Raw genomic sequence first — 14,685 nt, 5'->3', positions numbered from 1 at the left:
CTAATTTGTAAAAACCATCAAAATAATGTTAAAAAATTAGTCAAATTACTTTCAAGTACATTATAAGGTCCAATGGTGTCATCATACTCTTTTCTATCATCAAACTTTCCAAAATTTTCCAATTTTGCATCTTACTCTAAACATGATGATCTTCTACCCTATATCACATATATGTTCATTACATTAAGACAAATATTTGCCAAATTGTCCAATTCTCCAACAATTTTGTGTTGTACTGCTATCTTTGATTATAAGTCTTGGATTCATCTTTGTAATCATTAATAATAATGTAATTAGTCTTTAGGGTTTAGGGTTAAGGGTATATGGTTTTTATTTGCGAGGGAATTGCTATGTTTTGAGTAATTAGCGATGGATTTGCGACGACTTTGCTATGGGTCTAGCAAATCAATCGCGAATATGTCGCAATATTGCGATGGATTAGCGACGACTGAGTTCTTCGCAAATTTGTGAAGGATGTGCTAAGGTTTTTTTATTTCTCGTAAATACCTCGCAAATCTATCGCAAATTTGCGAGAACTGTTCTCTGTCGCAACGTGTCCTCGCAAAAGGCTTGTTTTCTTATAGTGTATGTACAAGCATATATAGCAAATGTTTAATTAGAAAGCCTAACTGGGTGAATGTTAGGCAATGGGAAGTGATATTTTTGTAAGCACTAAGTAACAAAAAAGAGTAATAATAATTGAATTTGAATATGATAAATAAAATGTAAATTCTGTGACATTAACTCTGGAGTTTGTGTATAGAGAAAGGTCTAGGAAGAAGAAGTTGAAAACAAGTGGATACTCCGACTCCTTCCCACCCTTTGTTGTCTTGTAATTCTCTCATCAATTATTTATCATTTTTAATAACATAATTAGATAAATCGATTGTAGTTTTATTTTTCTTTTGTTTTGATCCATTTGCTTCTATCTTTCATTATCAAAGGTTCCTATCATCAAAAATATGAGTCGTGGCCCCTCCTGTTTCACTCCATTTTGTTTATTTGTATCAATTCTATAATAGCTTAATGATTATATTATACGTTCCAATGTGATTGATTCGCAAGGATTAACACACATATTGAGATAAACTCGGTAGCATTATAAAGCAACCCTCTCCCGTCTGATCACCAATGATGAAAATATAATGTATTAAAATATCATCATGTACGTCTTGTTTTTTTTTAAAAAAATTATTATTAAGATCCAAAACTTATAAGATATCAGATTTTGCAATTTTCTGTAAAAAAATGAGTTTTTTTTAAAATTTTATTTAACGGGAACCAGGGCCGGCGATAAGGGAGTGCAAGAAGTGCATTCGCACTGGGACCATGTTTAATTAGCATAAAAATAGTGTATTTTAAAACCTAAAAAAAATTTACAAAAAAAAATTCTATGTAAGTAAGGCCTATTTACTGAAAATTGAACGGGAACTATAATAATTTTTGTGATTTTTACACCGTGCCTGATGAGAACAATAATAATTCTGTTTGAAGCTGAACCAGATAAAGCCGAAATAGTTATTTTCTAACTAGTTGAACTATCACACCAAATTCGTTTAGTTGTTGAAGAAATTTCAGAACTGATCTCATAAGAAGAAAAAAACCACTTAAGAGATTGCAACTTCAGACAATCAGACGCATGTAAGAAAAGTACTTTATGAAGTGCTGCACATATATATATATATATATATATATATATCAATAACTGAATATTCGGCATTAGACTATAGTACCCAAATTGGATTCTTGTTTACTATACTATTTCTTTATACCTACAAGTACTTTTTTTTTTTGGCAAACATACCTACAAGTACATGTACATGTGTATTTTTATACACGCGTGTGAACAGAACTGTGCTTGTAATATGTAAGGTTTTTTTTGTTTAAACGAAATATATATAAAGATCTTTATATGTTGACAAGATAAAGAGATCTTTTTATATATACATCCAAAGAGCACCCTAGGGTTTCATGGCCTTCATATATAATATACCATGTTATTTGCGGCAACTACAAGGATTTATTAGATATAGTCCTTCTCTAGCTAGATCTATTTTGTAGTGGATCTCTAACGCATAAGAGTTCGCTCATCCTCAAATTTGGACGACTTGGCTACTCAAACACTTGGTTCTCAGTTCTAACTAACTTAAAAAGTAAAAGAAGATCAAACGACACAAGTACTTACCACTTACCAAGTGTATTGCTATTAATTAACGTATTTTAGAATTTCATCTTTTTGTTTTTGTTTTTGAACAGCTTGTATCTTATCCTTTCTTGGATACTATTTTAATCGTGTAGTACTGTTTCATTTAATTTTATTGTATTGTGTTTCATTTTTCTTACAGTTAACATAAACACTGGACTATAAAGATCCAATGATTACATATCACAAAGAAAAAGAAACTACATCTGAATTTACGGTAAATATAATCTCGAACTTTCTCATTACTCTACTAAATACTTATACACCTGGATTAATCCAGATCTTTTCCATTTCCACGAAAATTAAATGTTAGTAAATAAAAACAGGACACTATAAAATAAGCTAATTAGTTTTCAAGTTTCTGTTAATGTACGTACGTACGCACAAACACACAATAATATTATACACATGCAGTATTTAAATCGACCTAAGAAATTAAAGTAGATAGAATGAGCATGGTAATGCAATAATTATACCCATCATCACCATGCATATGTCTTTACGTGTGTGTTTGATTACTTATTTTCAGAAATCTCCACTGAACAAACATTTTCAAAGAGATGATTACAAGTTACAACAAATAAAATGAACCATATGTATCGTCAGCCGATTGTACTTTTTTTCTATTTTCCACACTCTTCTATTACGAATGTTAGTATATGTACATTATTTATTATTATTCACTCTATCTCTTGTTACTTATAAATCAAGTGTTTAATTAACTAACTGATCACAGTAATAAGGTTTGCTCTGTCGGTTAATTTATGTCATAGTTAGAATTAATACTCCATGTAGGATTGCATATGAGCTGATCGTTGCAGAATTGACATAGTTAATGTTGACACTGTAACTAATTATATTTAAATTGTTAGTTCATCATTCTCAACTAAACATGGTTTTTAATTTAAGTATGTGATTGTCAATTCATAAACAAACAATTAGAATGTTGTGTTCTTTTTATGTTGGCAAAGAAGAGGAAGTGAAGTAGCTGGAGACATAAATCATGTCTTATCTGAGCATATCATTTTTTTCTTCGATTTTAAGTAAAAAAAAAAAAAAAAGACTTTATTTTACCAAACGAAATCAAACTAAATTAATTAATCATAAAAATAAAATAAAAATGAAAAGCAAAAGAATGTATTTTTTTCAAATTATTTTCTCAAACTAATGAAAGTTTAATACATCTCTCTCAAAGTTCAATTTATAATAACATATAATTAAAGAGAAACAAATAAATACTTAAAAAAAATCAAGGCCTAAACCTTTGCCTGCAAGAGTGGCAAGTGATCTCCAAGCAAGCCGTCGTATCAATCTTGGTCATTGATCTCTCCTTCAACCTCTCAGCTCTCTCCACCTCCTCCCTCGCCTTCTGCCACATCACCCTGTTCACAATCCAAAACCGTTAACAAGACCGAACTGAACCGGATTCATAATTACTTGAATATGGAGCTAGCTAGCTTTAATTTACCTTGCACGAGCAAACTCAGACTGAGCCATCTCCATCTCACGGCGAGTCAACTCTCTAACCCTCTCCGCATAAGCCTTCTCTATCGCCGCCAGCCTTATCTGCTCGGCCGCCTGCCACTTCAGCGCCTCCACACCACCACCACCACCGCTTGGATGCGCCTCGTCATCCGCCGTTGTGATAGAGCTGAGGCTGATGGAGAGTTTGAGGTCAAGATCGTGGTGGATCATGGATGAGGAACGGTTGTGTTGGTGGTGGTGGTGGTCGGTTGTGAGAAGTGTTTGTCGTTGTTTCCTTACCACAGAAGATTCGGTCGACGACGGTGGAGAAGGCAAAAGCTGAAGCTCTTTGTGATGATCTTGTTGTTGTTGTTCAGCCATTTTTGTATTCTTGTTTGTTTTTTTTTGGCTAAAAAGGCTGCACTTCTCAATAAGTGTGGGGGTGGCAATTACCAATCACTTTATATGTAAGCTGCTTCGTGTGTCTGTCTGTGCACATATATATATATTTATTTACCTATTTGTAATTTACGCTCATGCCCCTCCTTTGTTCTTCTAATATGTTAGGTTACTAGATTTTAACCCGCGGTATCCCGCGGGATAACTTTTTATAACTAAATTTTGTTATGTTTAAGTTATATTGATTAATTTTATTTGTTTTGTTTAGTGTTGAAGATTATATAATTGTATTTTGATTGTTAATTTAAAATTAAGATATTTTGTGTGCTTTAGTATAATAGACAACCCATAAAAACTATATAATCATATTTGTATAAATTCTAACCTGCTCCATTAAATGACCCGCGAGCATTTAAATTTCTTTTAACAAATTAAAATGTTTAGAATATATATATATTATAAAATATTGTAATTATGGGATACTAATTAATGTTAATTAGATTCATTTCAAATATATTTTTTGAAACTAATAGAAAGTATGATGTAAACTAATTTTGATACACAAATAAAATTCTTTCAAAATGCTAATTTTGGGTTTTAAAGAGAGAAATTATATATCATTATTTAAATCACAAATTTATTTTCTAATAGTTAAACAAATACTAAAAAGTGTAGAATGATCAAGTCTAAGTGATATGATCAATAAAACATTTACTTCATGTACACCTTGATACAATGGATAGTCATCAATACTTCATGTCTTAAACCAAAATATTGAAAATAATAATGTTAGTCTATATAATAAACTTTGTAATTACAATTTTGTGCATTAAATAGCTTCCATAATACATGTGGATAAGTATATTGAACTCACAAGCTATCCCTCTTGTCGTATATCGTATATTTGTTATGTTTTATCTACACCACTGGTTAGGAGTAAAATTAACCGAGAGATTTGTGATGAATACAATACGAAGGCCAATAAACAAAAATTAAGTAAACTTAATTTCAAAAAGCTGATAGCAAACCATTCTCTTACTTCTACATATCAGCATATCCCATAGAATCACTTACCTATAAGGGTTTGATACTTATTTTTATTGAATGTTGCTTGATGAAAAAACAAAACAAATTTTGGTATATGGGATTGAGATATGCGAAACTATATTGTAAATCAAAACTTTAATAATGAATTAGGAAAGCCATAGAATAACATAGATCTTAATAATAATAGATATAAAGATGATACCTAGGTAGGTATACTAAACTCAAAATTGGCCTTATTCTCAACATTGCCTTTGCAAGGGCTCTGGACTCACCTACAGGGAAAAAATGAAACATGTTTTAATTACGTATATACAGGGCTTGTGAAAAACATAATTTCAAAAGCCAAGTAAGCAATAATAATAAAAAAAAGTAACAATGCTAAAGTAAACGTACCTGTGCTAAATCATTTTCTTAGTTCTCCAAATTCTGGAGCTCCTCTTTTAAACTTCACATGAGTTGTTTGCCTTTCAATCTTGCTTTGTTTGTTAACAATAAGAAATGTTTATATTTTCTTGAAGTGAACTTAGATAAAACCCATCCCACCATATAACTATGCACGAAAATACAAATCAAGCCCTCTCAAATTTCAAAAAATAAAAAATAAAATATATATAATACAAGAGTTTCTTACCCAGTAAATCAATAATGCTTGGTGAGCAAGGAATCAAACAATCCTTATCAATAAATACGAGATTTTTGTGTATGCATATTTGAGTTGGTAACATTATTGCAGAACAATATTCAGTTTCTAAAAGAGATATATACTGAATTAAATGTATTTCTTGGTGACAAAGTTAAATATTTGCTAAAATTGATTTTCTTAATTTGGGTTCTCGTGTTTATGAACGTTATCTACGTTATAATAATCATTGAGATTGTAATCCTTTGTTTCTCAAAGTCGTTCGATTTACATTCAACTATCACATACAGTCCTTTAAGATCTATTAAAATAGGTTTTAAGATTTTAATCTTGTTTTAAAATTTAATGCGTAGTTGTGTTTGGAAACATCAGTAAGTATAAATGGTGTCAAGCTTATTATGGCAATAACTATAAATAAATTTGTTCAATTAATATAGTTTCATTAAATGTGTTTGCAGGAATTGTTATTTTAGGCAAATAGTTATAGGTTAATGTTGTAAATAAAACAAATTAAATAACCAAAAGTTGAAGAGCATAACACAAAATGTACTTCGAAAATAATAATATAAATTTGATAAATGGGTTGTATATATAGACCAAAGGACCAAACCTCTCTCGATAATCCACTAACAAACGACCACCGTACCGCCATTATGTCAAGTGTGGTTCCATATTATATGACGAAATGATTTGATTGTACACCAATCTGTTAATTTTAATATTTGGTATAAAAAAAAACGTAAGATTTAATTCTACTTTTATCGTGATAAATTAAATGTTGTTTTTATGTGCAAAACTATAAATTCCAATTGCAACTTATTTATTTATTTTTGAAGTGAAAAGTGAAAATAGTGGAGGGTAGTTTAGTAAAACGAAGATTATAAATAGAAAGAAAAAAATAGTTAAGGTGCAGAGAAAAATCTCCGTTGAAGAAAAGACAGATCGAAGATGGGATATAACGGATCACGTTATTGAGGCATGAGAGGCTTTTTGAAGAAACCCTTTACACTTTTTCATCATCTATCTCATTTTGTTATGTTATTTTTGTAACTAATAACTTTGTGATTATTAATCCTTTTTTTTTTTATATAGGGATATGAAAATGTGGATGTGGGTTGTGTAATAATTGGGGATGCACGTGGGTTAATGGATTCCAAAAGCTAACTAGCTCACTATGTGCTTAGTACAAATATTTTAGTAATTTAATCAAATTCTTATTATATACAGTAACATTTTCAAATCAATTTATTTTATGGTGATTTAGTAGTTGATAGATTTATTATAGAATTGATGATATATAATAGGGAAATTACCTATATAAATGAAATGCTTTCTATGTTTCATATAATATTTAGTTTTTTTTTTATGTACACACTATTAATTTGTTTCTTATATTTCATAGTTTTATGTATAAATCTATTGTAGTTAATTGTTATTTTTCAAACTTAATTCGTTTCCCTCTTTCATCTGTTTTCCCCTTAATTTATTCATTTTGTATTACATTATATATATTATTAATTACATATTAATTCGTGCTACAACATGAAATAATATATTTTTAAATAATAATTGGAATATAATATTTGGTAGTACAATTTATATATGTTTATTGTTATACTTTGTTTGACTAATATTGATGTATGATTTGATAATTTTATGGGTATAATCTGAGTATTGGTGTAAATATTTTAGCCAATGTATGGCGTTGAACACATTTTTTATTTATCGATTCAGTAAAATATTTTCCTTTTTTGAAAAATTCGAGTCATCACATATACAGAAATAAACTTACCGCTAACTCAGATTAATAACAAAATACTAATTAAATAAATGAAAAAACTATAATTATAACAAAAACAAAAACATGATCTAGTAACACTTTTTTCAAATGAACTAAAATCTATTAACGACAAAATGTTTAATTTTGTTGATTTTCTTCACTAAACCAATCAGGTTATTAACCGAACCATAAACCGACAATTTTATATGGTACAAATAAACCAACTTGAACCGGAATGGCGGGGGAGGGGACTTTTCACTCTCTAGTTTCCCGCGACATTAGTTCCGTTGATAAGAGTGAAACAGATAAAGAGAACGAAGCCAACGAAGCCAAAAAAAAAAAGCAAAGATTTTTCACGATAAGAGAGGTCCAATGAACTCTCGGGATCTTGCACTCGTCTCTACCTCTGCAGTTCTCGGTGCTTTGATTTCAGCTCTAGCCTTTCGCGCCTTTTCACCAAACCCTAAAAACCCCAAATCCCGAAGAGTTAGTAGTTGTTCCACCGCAATTTCCAGAAGATTCCCATCTCAAGATCCTTTCAGTCCTCTGAAACGAAAAGGGTTCGTCTCAATTTCATTAATTTCTTCGGTTTTTGTTCTGATTTCGTTGTTCCCATAGCGAAATTTTCCAACTTTCATCAAAAATTGCTTTTGATTTTTTTTTTTTTTATTGTTAATGTTAGTAAATAATTTGGTTTTGATTGGTGTGACAAAAAGGTACTTATCATGGGATGATTATTTCATGGCGATTGCATTCTTGTCAGCAGAACGATCAAAGGATCCTAACAGGCAGGTTGGTGCATGTTTGGTGAGCCAAGATGGTATAATTCTGGGTAAGATAAGGGATTAAACTGGTCCTTTTTGATCTCTTTTGGTACATTGTGGTTTTGTGTTGTTTATTTCATGTGTTTATTTCATGTGCAAGACCCGGTTACAACAATGAATTAAAATAGCTTTCATCTTTAATCTAGGGATTGGCTATAATGGTTTCCCAAGAGGCTGCTCTGATGACAGACTTCCTTGGGCCAAGGTATTAACATTCATCTTAAATCCAAGAAAAAAAATACAGAAGTTGATTGTCTATGCAAACTCATTTAAATTATGTTCAAGGTCTAGTTAGTAAACTACAAGTGTGGGTAATAATGAGTTCAAGAAAAGAGACAATGTTCTAGTAAAGAAATGAATCTCTCGAGATAATGCAAGTAACTTTATCCCCTAGATTTATTTTGGATGACAATATGCTTAACTGCTTATGCTCGTGCCATTTTCGCAGAAATCGAAAACTGGGAACCCATTGGAGACGAAGTATCCGTAAGTACTAAATCTCAATGATGCAAACTACAGCTAAACCTTTAACTTCTTGTTTTGCTGAGTATTGTGCAAACATTCATTTAGGAATCGTTAATACGGTGAGATGTTACAGTTCTCATCCGTTTTGGCTCATTGCTAAGCACTGATGTTTATGCTTCTGAATTTGTAGGTATGTTTGTCATGCTGAAGTTAATGCCATACTAAACACAAACCATGCATCTGCAGCCGGCCAGGTTCGTTTCTTATATCGAATATTCTACTTAATTTGATTGTCAGAGTCTCTGCTGAGGTTTCTGTTCCGACATATATGTGTGAGATGCTTTATTTAAGTTTGTTTTTTGCTTCCTCTAATGTCTTGCAGAAGCTTTATGTGACCATGTTCCCTTGCAATGAATGTGCAAAGGTTATTATACAGGTATGTTCTTCATACGATTTGGTTTGATCTGGAACTATAGAAACGTTTGATGGTTAATGTCTCCAACAAACTTGTCATTTTGATATCGAACACCAGAACCCGAATGATCTATCTAGACCTATTAACCATTCTAATGCAAGTAGATCATCAGAGTCAAGTGGACCTTTCATCTTAGCTTTCTTTCTTGCAGTCTGGTGTTAGCGAGGTCATCTATTTTGTGGAAAAGACACCAAATGACTCAGATGTTATTTATGTAGCCTCTCACAAGCTCTTATCCCTGGCCAACATCAAAGTAACTAAAGCCTCTTAAATTATCATCTCATACTTTTCTATACAATGATTGTAATGGGAAATCTCATTTTGGTATCTAAATCTGTCTGAAACAAAAAAAATTCAGGTTAGGAAGCATCAACCGGAGATGGATCAGATCTTGATCAAGTTTGAAAAACACTTACTCCAACCAGAGACCTAATTGTTCCAATTCTAGGACCAAATATTAGAATCTTAAGAATACTTGTATTGCAGACGTATATTCACTCAAAGACCGGCTCTTTCTTCTTTTATTATTTCTGTTTGAAAGTTTATAACACAAATTCAAGAACTTTGCCACAAACAGACAGAAGCAGTAGGAAAGAACAAGGACAATTTACACAAGAAAGACACAGTTTTGTCAAACTCGGTAGTTTTGGGGAAGAGGTATAACGCCGTCAAAGAAATCCCCAAAATAGCCAGATGGCTCATGGACAAGTCTTGCGATGATGTCTCTGAGAGTGATGAGCCCTTCGAGGTTACCAGAATCATCCACCACATATATCCTATGGATCTTTTCGACATCTAACATCAAAATCAGTTCCTTTAGTGTGTGGTTCTTAGTGCAAGCGATCACACCGCTCATTATAGGAGCTGATGTATCCCCTTGTTTCTCCAGATGCTCTCTAACAGCTACTAAGAAGTTCTTTGTTGTGATTGACCTAAAAACATCAGTAGAAAGCATTAAAGATTGACAATGCGGCGAAACTCGGTATTGAATCCGGTTACAAGGATTTATGAAGTATTAACCTGTAGTCATGGTAGATCTCTGGTGCAGTGAGGAGAAAGTGAACATCTCTAAGGCTTATGTTGCCTACTGGCTTCTCACTTTTCCTTTCAACGACAGGTATGCCTCCGATTCTTTTTCTCCTCATCAGCTTGAACGCCTGAAGAACTGGTTCGTCCTCATATATCTGAAATAGAAAATGATGATCTGTTAGAAGAAGAACTCAACGGTGATATGAGTAAGATTACACACTGACCTTTATGATATGATCCTTTGACATAATGGGAAGACCAACTTCAGAGAGAGTTTTGATTCCCCAATCCTCAAACCAGTGAAGCCCTGCACATTCTGCCAGCATATGGATAACTCCTGATTGTGTGATTATATTCTCAATTTTTGCTACACCTAAATCAACCACAGGGATGCTCTTCATTTTGTATTTAGAAAGAAGCAATAGCATGGTTAGAAAAGAGTTCTCTTTCTGCAGAGCCAGAAACGGTGCCCATCGGAATGTTCCAGAGATATCTCGAACCTGTTAAAGAGAATATTCAATGCATTTCAGAAGCCATAATCTGGGAAAAATGGTTTTATCCCCTTAATAGAGATACAAGCCTCACCTTGGTATTCTTGTATAGCTCTGAAGAAGTAAGGACCTCAAAGAAGTTTCCAGAAGTTATGGCTGAATCTTCATTATCTAGAACATCAGCGGTGAAATCATGAGAAAATCCATTTGAAGCTGCAACAGCAGGGCTCCTTGGAGATGGAGGCTCCAACTGTGTAGACAAGAAAAGCAAAGACATGAACATAATAGGTCGCTTCTCACATATTCTTCATAAGAATGATAAAAAAGGCTAAGGGTTAAAAGGGAAGGAGAGTTACCTGATGCAAAAGCCAGACAACAATGCCTGGAAACTCTACAATACCGATGTAGCGATCAATCCAACTGGCGTCTTCAGGGGCATCAACATCTACAACAGGCGCGCTCAAGACCTTGAATTTCGATAGTGTCTGAACAGCTTCAGCCAAACTTGTATCTGATTTTATCTCGATGTCTAAATAGAGAGAGAAACCACAAAGAAATATTAGCACAACAACAACTCTTTATCTTTTGGGTAGGCACATCAGAAGATTTTTCAAGAATAGGACCTAGAAACTGTAACAATCAAGAACTAGTTCTGATTCCTTAAAATTGAACTGATCAGAGTATCCAATAAGCTGGGTTGGTTTCAAAATTCTGACTTCTGATCACAAATTTCAAATAAATATTCACCAACAAATACATGTCAAGAGATCATGAAACTCATTAATAAGGATATTAAAATCAGCAATCAATTTCAAAATCTTCCATAGATGAGTCAACATCCCATATTCCCCATACATGAACTATTTATCAATTCCAACTAAAGATCAAGTCATGATCAAAATCAAAAACCCACATCACATCATCCAAAATCCTCATATACCTTGAGAATCAGAAGAGAGAGGGAAAGCAGAGACGGGGATGCTCTCGAAGCAAGCGTTGAGCTTCTCGTTAGGGCTCAGCTGTGGTTTCTGCTCATCCCAGAGATCTTCCACACGCATACCTAGCTTCGCTTCCGGGCTCGACACGTCACTCCGATGTCCCAAGCTCTCGCTTCTCATTATCTTTATCTCCGGCACAGCCGCCATCTTTTTTCCGGGTAAGTCAAATCAGTGAAAAAGGTACCGTCTTTATTCTCCGGTAACTCAATAAGATCAAAAAAAATCCTCTCTTTACGTTTTCCGTCAGAAGAAGTAATTCTATAATTAGCTGTTATGATCTTTTCACTGAACAAAGAGAGATTGAAATAGACACCATAGTAGAGATCTCGAAGCAGATAGACAAATTCAAAAAACCCTGTTGTCTTTAAATCTTACGAATAAAGCCCCATATGTTTTAAATTTATCCAAAATGTTCCCGAGTTTTTTAACTTATTATGAAGATTGGGGGTTATTTTGAAACAAATTGGATTTCATTGTGATTTTGTTATAAATTATTGTATTTGGTGGTTAGTGACATGAGTGTAAAGAGTAGTAGCCTGTGACAGTATGTACCCTACTCCTTCGAGGTAGACTCAATATCTCAGCCGTTAGATTTGTGACACGTGAATGGAGTAGCGGAGATCAATTTGGGTGTTGGTCGTAAAAGCGATAGGCAAATGATTAAAATAATATAGAGAGGAATGAATAATAAATCTCCATTTGTCGAAGTCCTACTTATCTCTATCCTCTACTGTCTATTATTACAAATCCACACAAAAATTAGCAGCCGGCCTTGGAAATGGATAACTATGTAATACAGTATTTCTTTTCTTTTTATCACTCGGCCGACTTCTATTACACTGTTTATAGATTAGATTTGATATGCGTAGATTTAAAAGGACATCTGTGTTTGACAACAACCAAAAAAAAAAAGGACATCATGTTCAATTGTAAAAAGTACAACGATGAAGAGCACAAAGAAAGACATGTAGCGAAATAACGTCTTACCCACTCCCTTGTTCTCTGTTATCCTCTGTTTCCCACCTCTGCTCAAACTGAAGCACAGATTGTTTACACTTTACATTGATAACTTGGATCCTTTTACACTTCCACATACACACACACTTACACCTCTAATTAAGCAACTCACATTAGACTCTAACCAACACAACACTCTTTCGTGTTGGCTTAGCCAAACTTACGGCCCATTACTTCTTAACGCCACTCTTCTTAGACTTTTTTCTTGACTTCTTCTTCTTCTTGTCATTGACTCATCTTCTTCCTCTAGACATGAACTCTCTGTGTTCTTGTCATCTTCTTCTTTTTTCCTCTCTTATGGAAAATTACGATCTCTTGCTTCCTCTTCTTCTCACTGATTCTAACTTTCTCTTTTAATCAAAGGATTCGAGTCCAACAACAACCAGTCATTACAAAAGGCATAGAGCTGAAAAACATAAAGAGAGATTCTGAAGATAGCTATAACCTTTCATAGAACACGTGAAGAAACCGATGCTGCTCCCTCTCCCACCTTTAGTATGTATAATCCTTGTGAAGGAGCCTTCTGCAGTTGAATTCAGATCACCGTAACTAAACAAAAAGAATAGATAAGACTTGGCCTCTTGGCTTATATGCCAGAACAGCGTGTCTAAGCTTTAAAAATCAAAAAGTCTTAAAAATCAGTCATAGATGAAGTCATATGTACATGTTGAGTCTATTGCTACCTTAAGCCTTTTAAGACTTTCTATTAAAGTGAACATACACTTTTCCTGGAATAGTACGTTCTGTACACTGACTAAGCTTTAGACCTCTTGTCATTTGATAAAAACTGTAGACCTTTTGAATTGGAAGAACCTCTTACATTGTTCTAACACGACTACTGGATCGTCAGATTATAATTACTTTGTTCTTCCTGCATCTTCGTAAAATCACCTAAGGCTCTAAGAGAGGAAATTATATCCTTTGCTGAATAGATATCCCGGTTTTAGTTGGAGATGTTAAAGGAAGGGGCGCCAGATGGTGTGTTAAAGTCATAGTTAGTTTGTTCTGATTGCCCATCACCAACCGGAGATCATGGTTTCTGGAACAGTGTAGTTTTGTTTGGAGGTGAGTTGTTATATATATAGACTTTGGTTTGATTTAGGTGTGTTATAGGCCAGCAGGTTTTCTGTAGAGAGTATGGCCCCGGGATCAAACGTACCAAATAATCACCAAAGTCTCCCCAGAAACCCTTTATTTATTTGTAATTCAATGCATGCGTGAGAGGTTTTGTTCTCAAGCAAGTTTTCATGCATGGGCGAAGTTATCTTTTCCTTAATTTCTTCTTTGTAGGAGATGCTTGCTTGCTTGCTCTAGTGGGAATTACGATTACTTTTTGGACGTGGTTTGCGTGAAGGAACCTTCACTAGCATTTTGATCAATTTAGTTCCATTGGAATTCAAGCAATACCTTTCTTTCTAGATTCAGACTGCAATACACACACACATGTGATATGACACAACTTTTATTTATATCACAACACCATACAAGCTAACACGATATGTATGGTTGGTCAATCTATAGTAGAGTTTTCAACACTCGGAAAAGAGAATGTACTCACAGTAGCTCAGCTCTTCATGCATGCACGGATCTTCAAGAACTCACCATAGTTTCACTACAAAAAAAATAGTTGATTGCATCACTTATCACAAAAGTAAATGATATCAATTTAAATGACTTATTAATAAATGATGCATAATTATGTGATTAGCATCAATTATTATTATTGATATAGTAATTGAATAATTTGACATCAGTTCAATAAAAGTGACACAATTTTATTTGAATTTGCATCATTTCAAAAATATTTAACAGAAAATATATTTACATCACTTAATATAATGATACAAATTAAA

The 14,685-nt window shown here is 33.2% G+C and overlaps 3 protein-coding genes and 1 long non-coding RNA gene across 5 annotated transcripts; 1 reads left to right on the top strand and 3 right to left on the bottom strand.

The window, feature by feature from the left end:
- Positions 3,325-4,121, bottom strand: LOC104791074 (protein SHOOT GRAVITROPISM 5-like). The gene is made up of 2 exons (XM_010516873.1): positions 3,672-4,121; positions 3,325-3,585 (listed from the first exon to the last, which is right to left on the bottom strand). The coding sequence occupies exons 1-2, from the start codon at positions 4,046-4,048 to the stop codon at positions 3,453-3,455; spliced, it is 510 nt and encodes a 169-aa protein (XP_010515175.1). The 5' UTR covers positions 4,049-4,121; the 3' UTR covers positions 3,325-3,452.
- Positions 7,842-9,819, top strand: LOC104791072 (deoxycytidylate deaminase-like). Its single transcript, XM_010516871.2, has 8 exons — positions 7,842-8,093; positions 8,250-8,365; positions 8,504-8,562; positions 8,806-8,843; positions 9,013-9,076; positions 9,205-9,258; positions 9,449-9,550; positions 9,656-9,819. Exons 1-8 carry the CDS (start codon positions 7,906-7,908, stop codon positions 9,728-9,730), a joined length of 696 nt encoding a protein of 231 aa, XP_010515173.1. The 5' UTR covers positions 7,842-7,905; the 3' UTR covers positions 9,731-9,819.
- On the bottom strand, positions 9,791-11,962 carry LOC104791073 (SNF1-related protein kinase regulatory subunit gamma-1-like). The gene is made up of 6 exons (XM_010516872.2): positions 11,758-11,962; positions 11,174-11,346; positions 10,912-11,067; positions 10,551-10,826; positions 10,318-10,481; positions 9,791-10,229 (listed from the first exon to the last, which is right to left on the bottom strand). Exons 1-6 carry the CDS (start codon positions 11,960-11,962, stop codon positions 9,929-9,931), a joined length of 1,275 nt encoding a protein of 424 aa, XP_010515174.1. The 3' UTR covers positions 9,791-9,928.
- Positions 12,851-13,980, bottom strand: LOC104791070. 2 transcript variants are annotated; one of them, XR_768865.2, is made up of 2 exons: positions 13,516-13,980; positions 12,851-13,355 (listed from the first exon to the last, which is right to left on the bottom strand). It is a non-coding gene; the product is annotated as an uncharacterized LOC104791070 (long non-coding RNA). The 2 variants fall into 2 exon arrangements; XR_768866.2 differs by having other exon boundaries at positions 13,653-13,980.

Source organism: Camelina sativa, chromosome 6 (genome assembly GCF_000633955.1).
Source record: "Camelina sativa cultivar DH55 chromosome 6, Cs, whole genome shotgun sequence".
In the NCBI taxonomy this organism is placed as follows: domain Eukaryota; kingdom Viridiplantae; phylum Streptophyta; class Magnoliopsida; order Brassicales; family Brassicaceae; genus Camelina; species Camelina sativa.
This window is presented reverse-complemented; position numbering and strand designations above follow the sequence as displayed.

Coding starts and splice junctions, on each gene's coding strand:
- LOC104791073 (XM_010516872.2), bottom strand. CDS start 11,962: ATGGCGGCTGTGCCGGAGATAAAGATAATGAGAAGCGAGAGCTTGGGA. Junction 11,068..11,173: donor TTGTCTGGCTTTTGCATCAG/GTAACTCTCCTT, acceptor TTGTCTACACAG/TTGGAGCCTCCATCTCCAAG. Junction 10,482..10,550: donor CAAAGGATCATATCATAAAG/GTCAGTGTGTAA, acceptor TTTCTATTTCAG/ATATATGAGGACGAACCAGT.
- LOC104791072 (XM_010516871.2), top strand. CDS start 7,906: ATGAACTCTCGGGATCTTGCACTCGTCTCTACCTCTGCAGTTCTCGGT. Junction 8,094..8,249: donor AGTCCTCTGAAACGAAAAGG/GTTCGTCTCAAT, acceptor TGTGACAAAAAG/GTACTTATCATGGGATGATT. Junction 8,844..9,012: donor CCATTGGAGACGAAGTATCC/GTAAGTACTAAA, acceptor CTGAATTTGTAG/GTATGTTTGTCATGCTGAAG.
- LOC104791074 (XM_010516873.1), bottom strand. CDS start 4,048: ATGGCTGAACAACAACAACAAGATCATCACAAAGAGCTTCAGCTTTTG. Junction 3,586..3,671: donor TCTGAGTTTGCTCGTGCAAG/GTAAATTAAAGC, acceptor GATTGTGAACAG/GGTGATGTGGCAGAAGGCGA.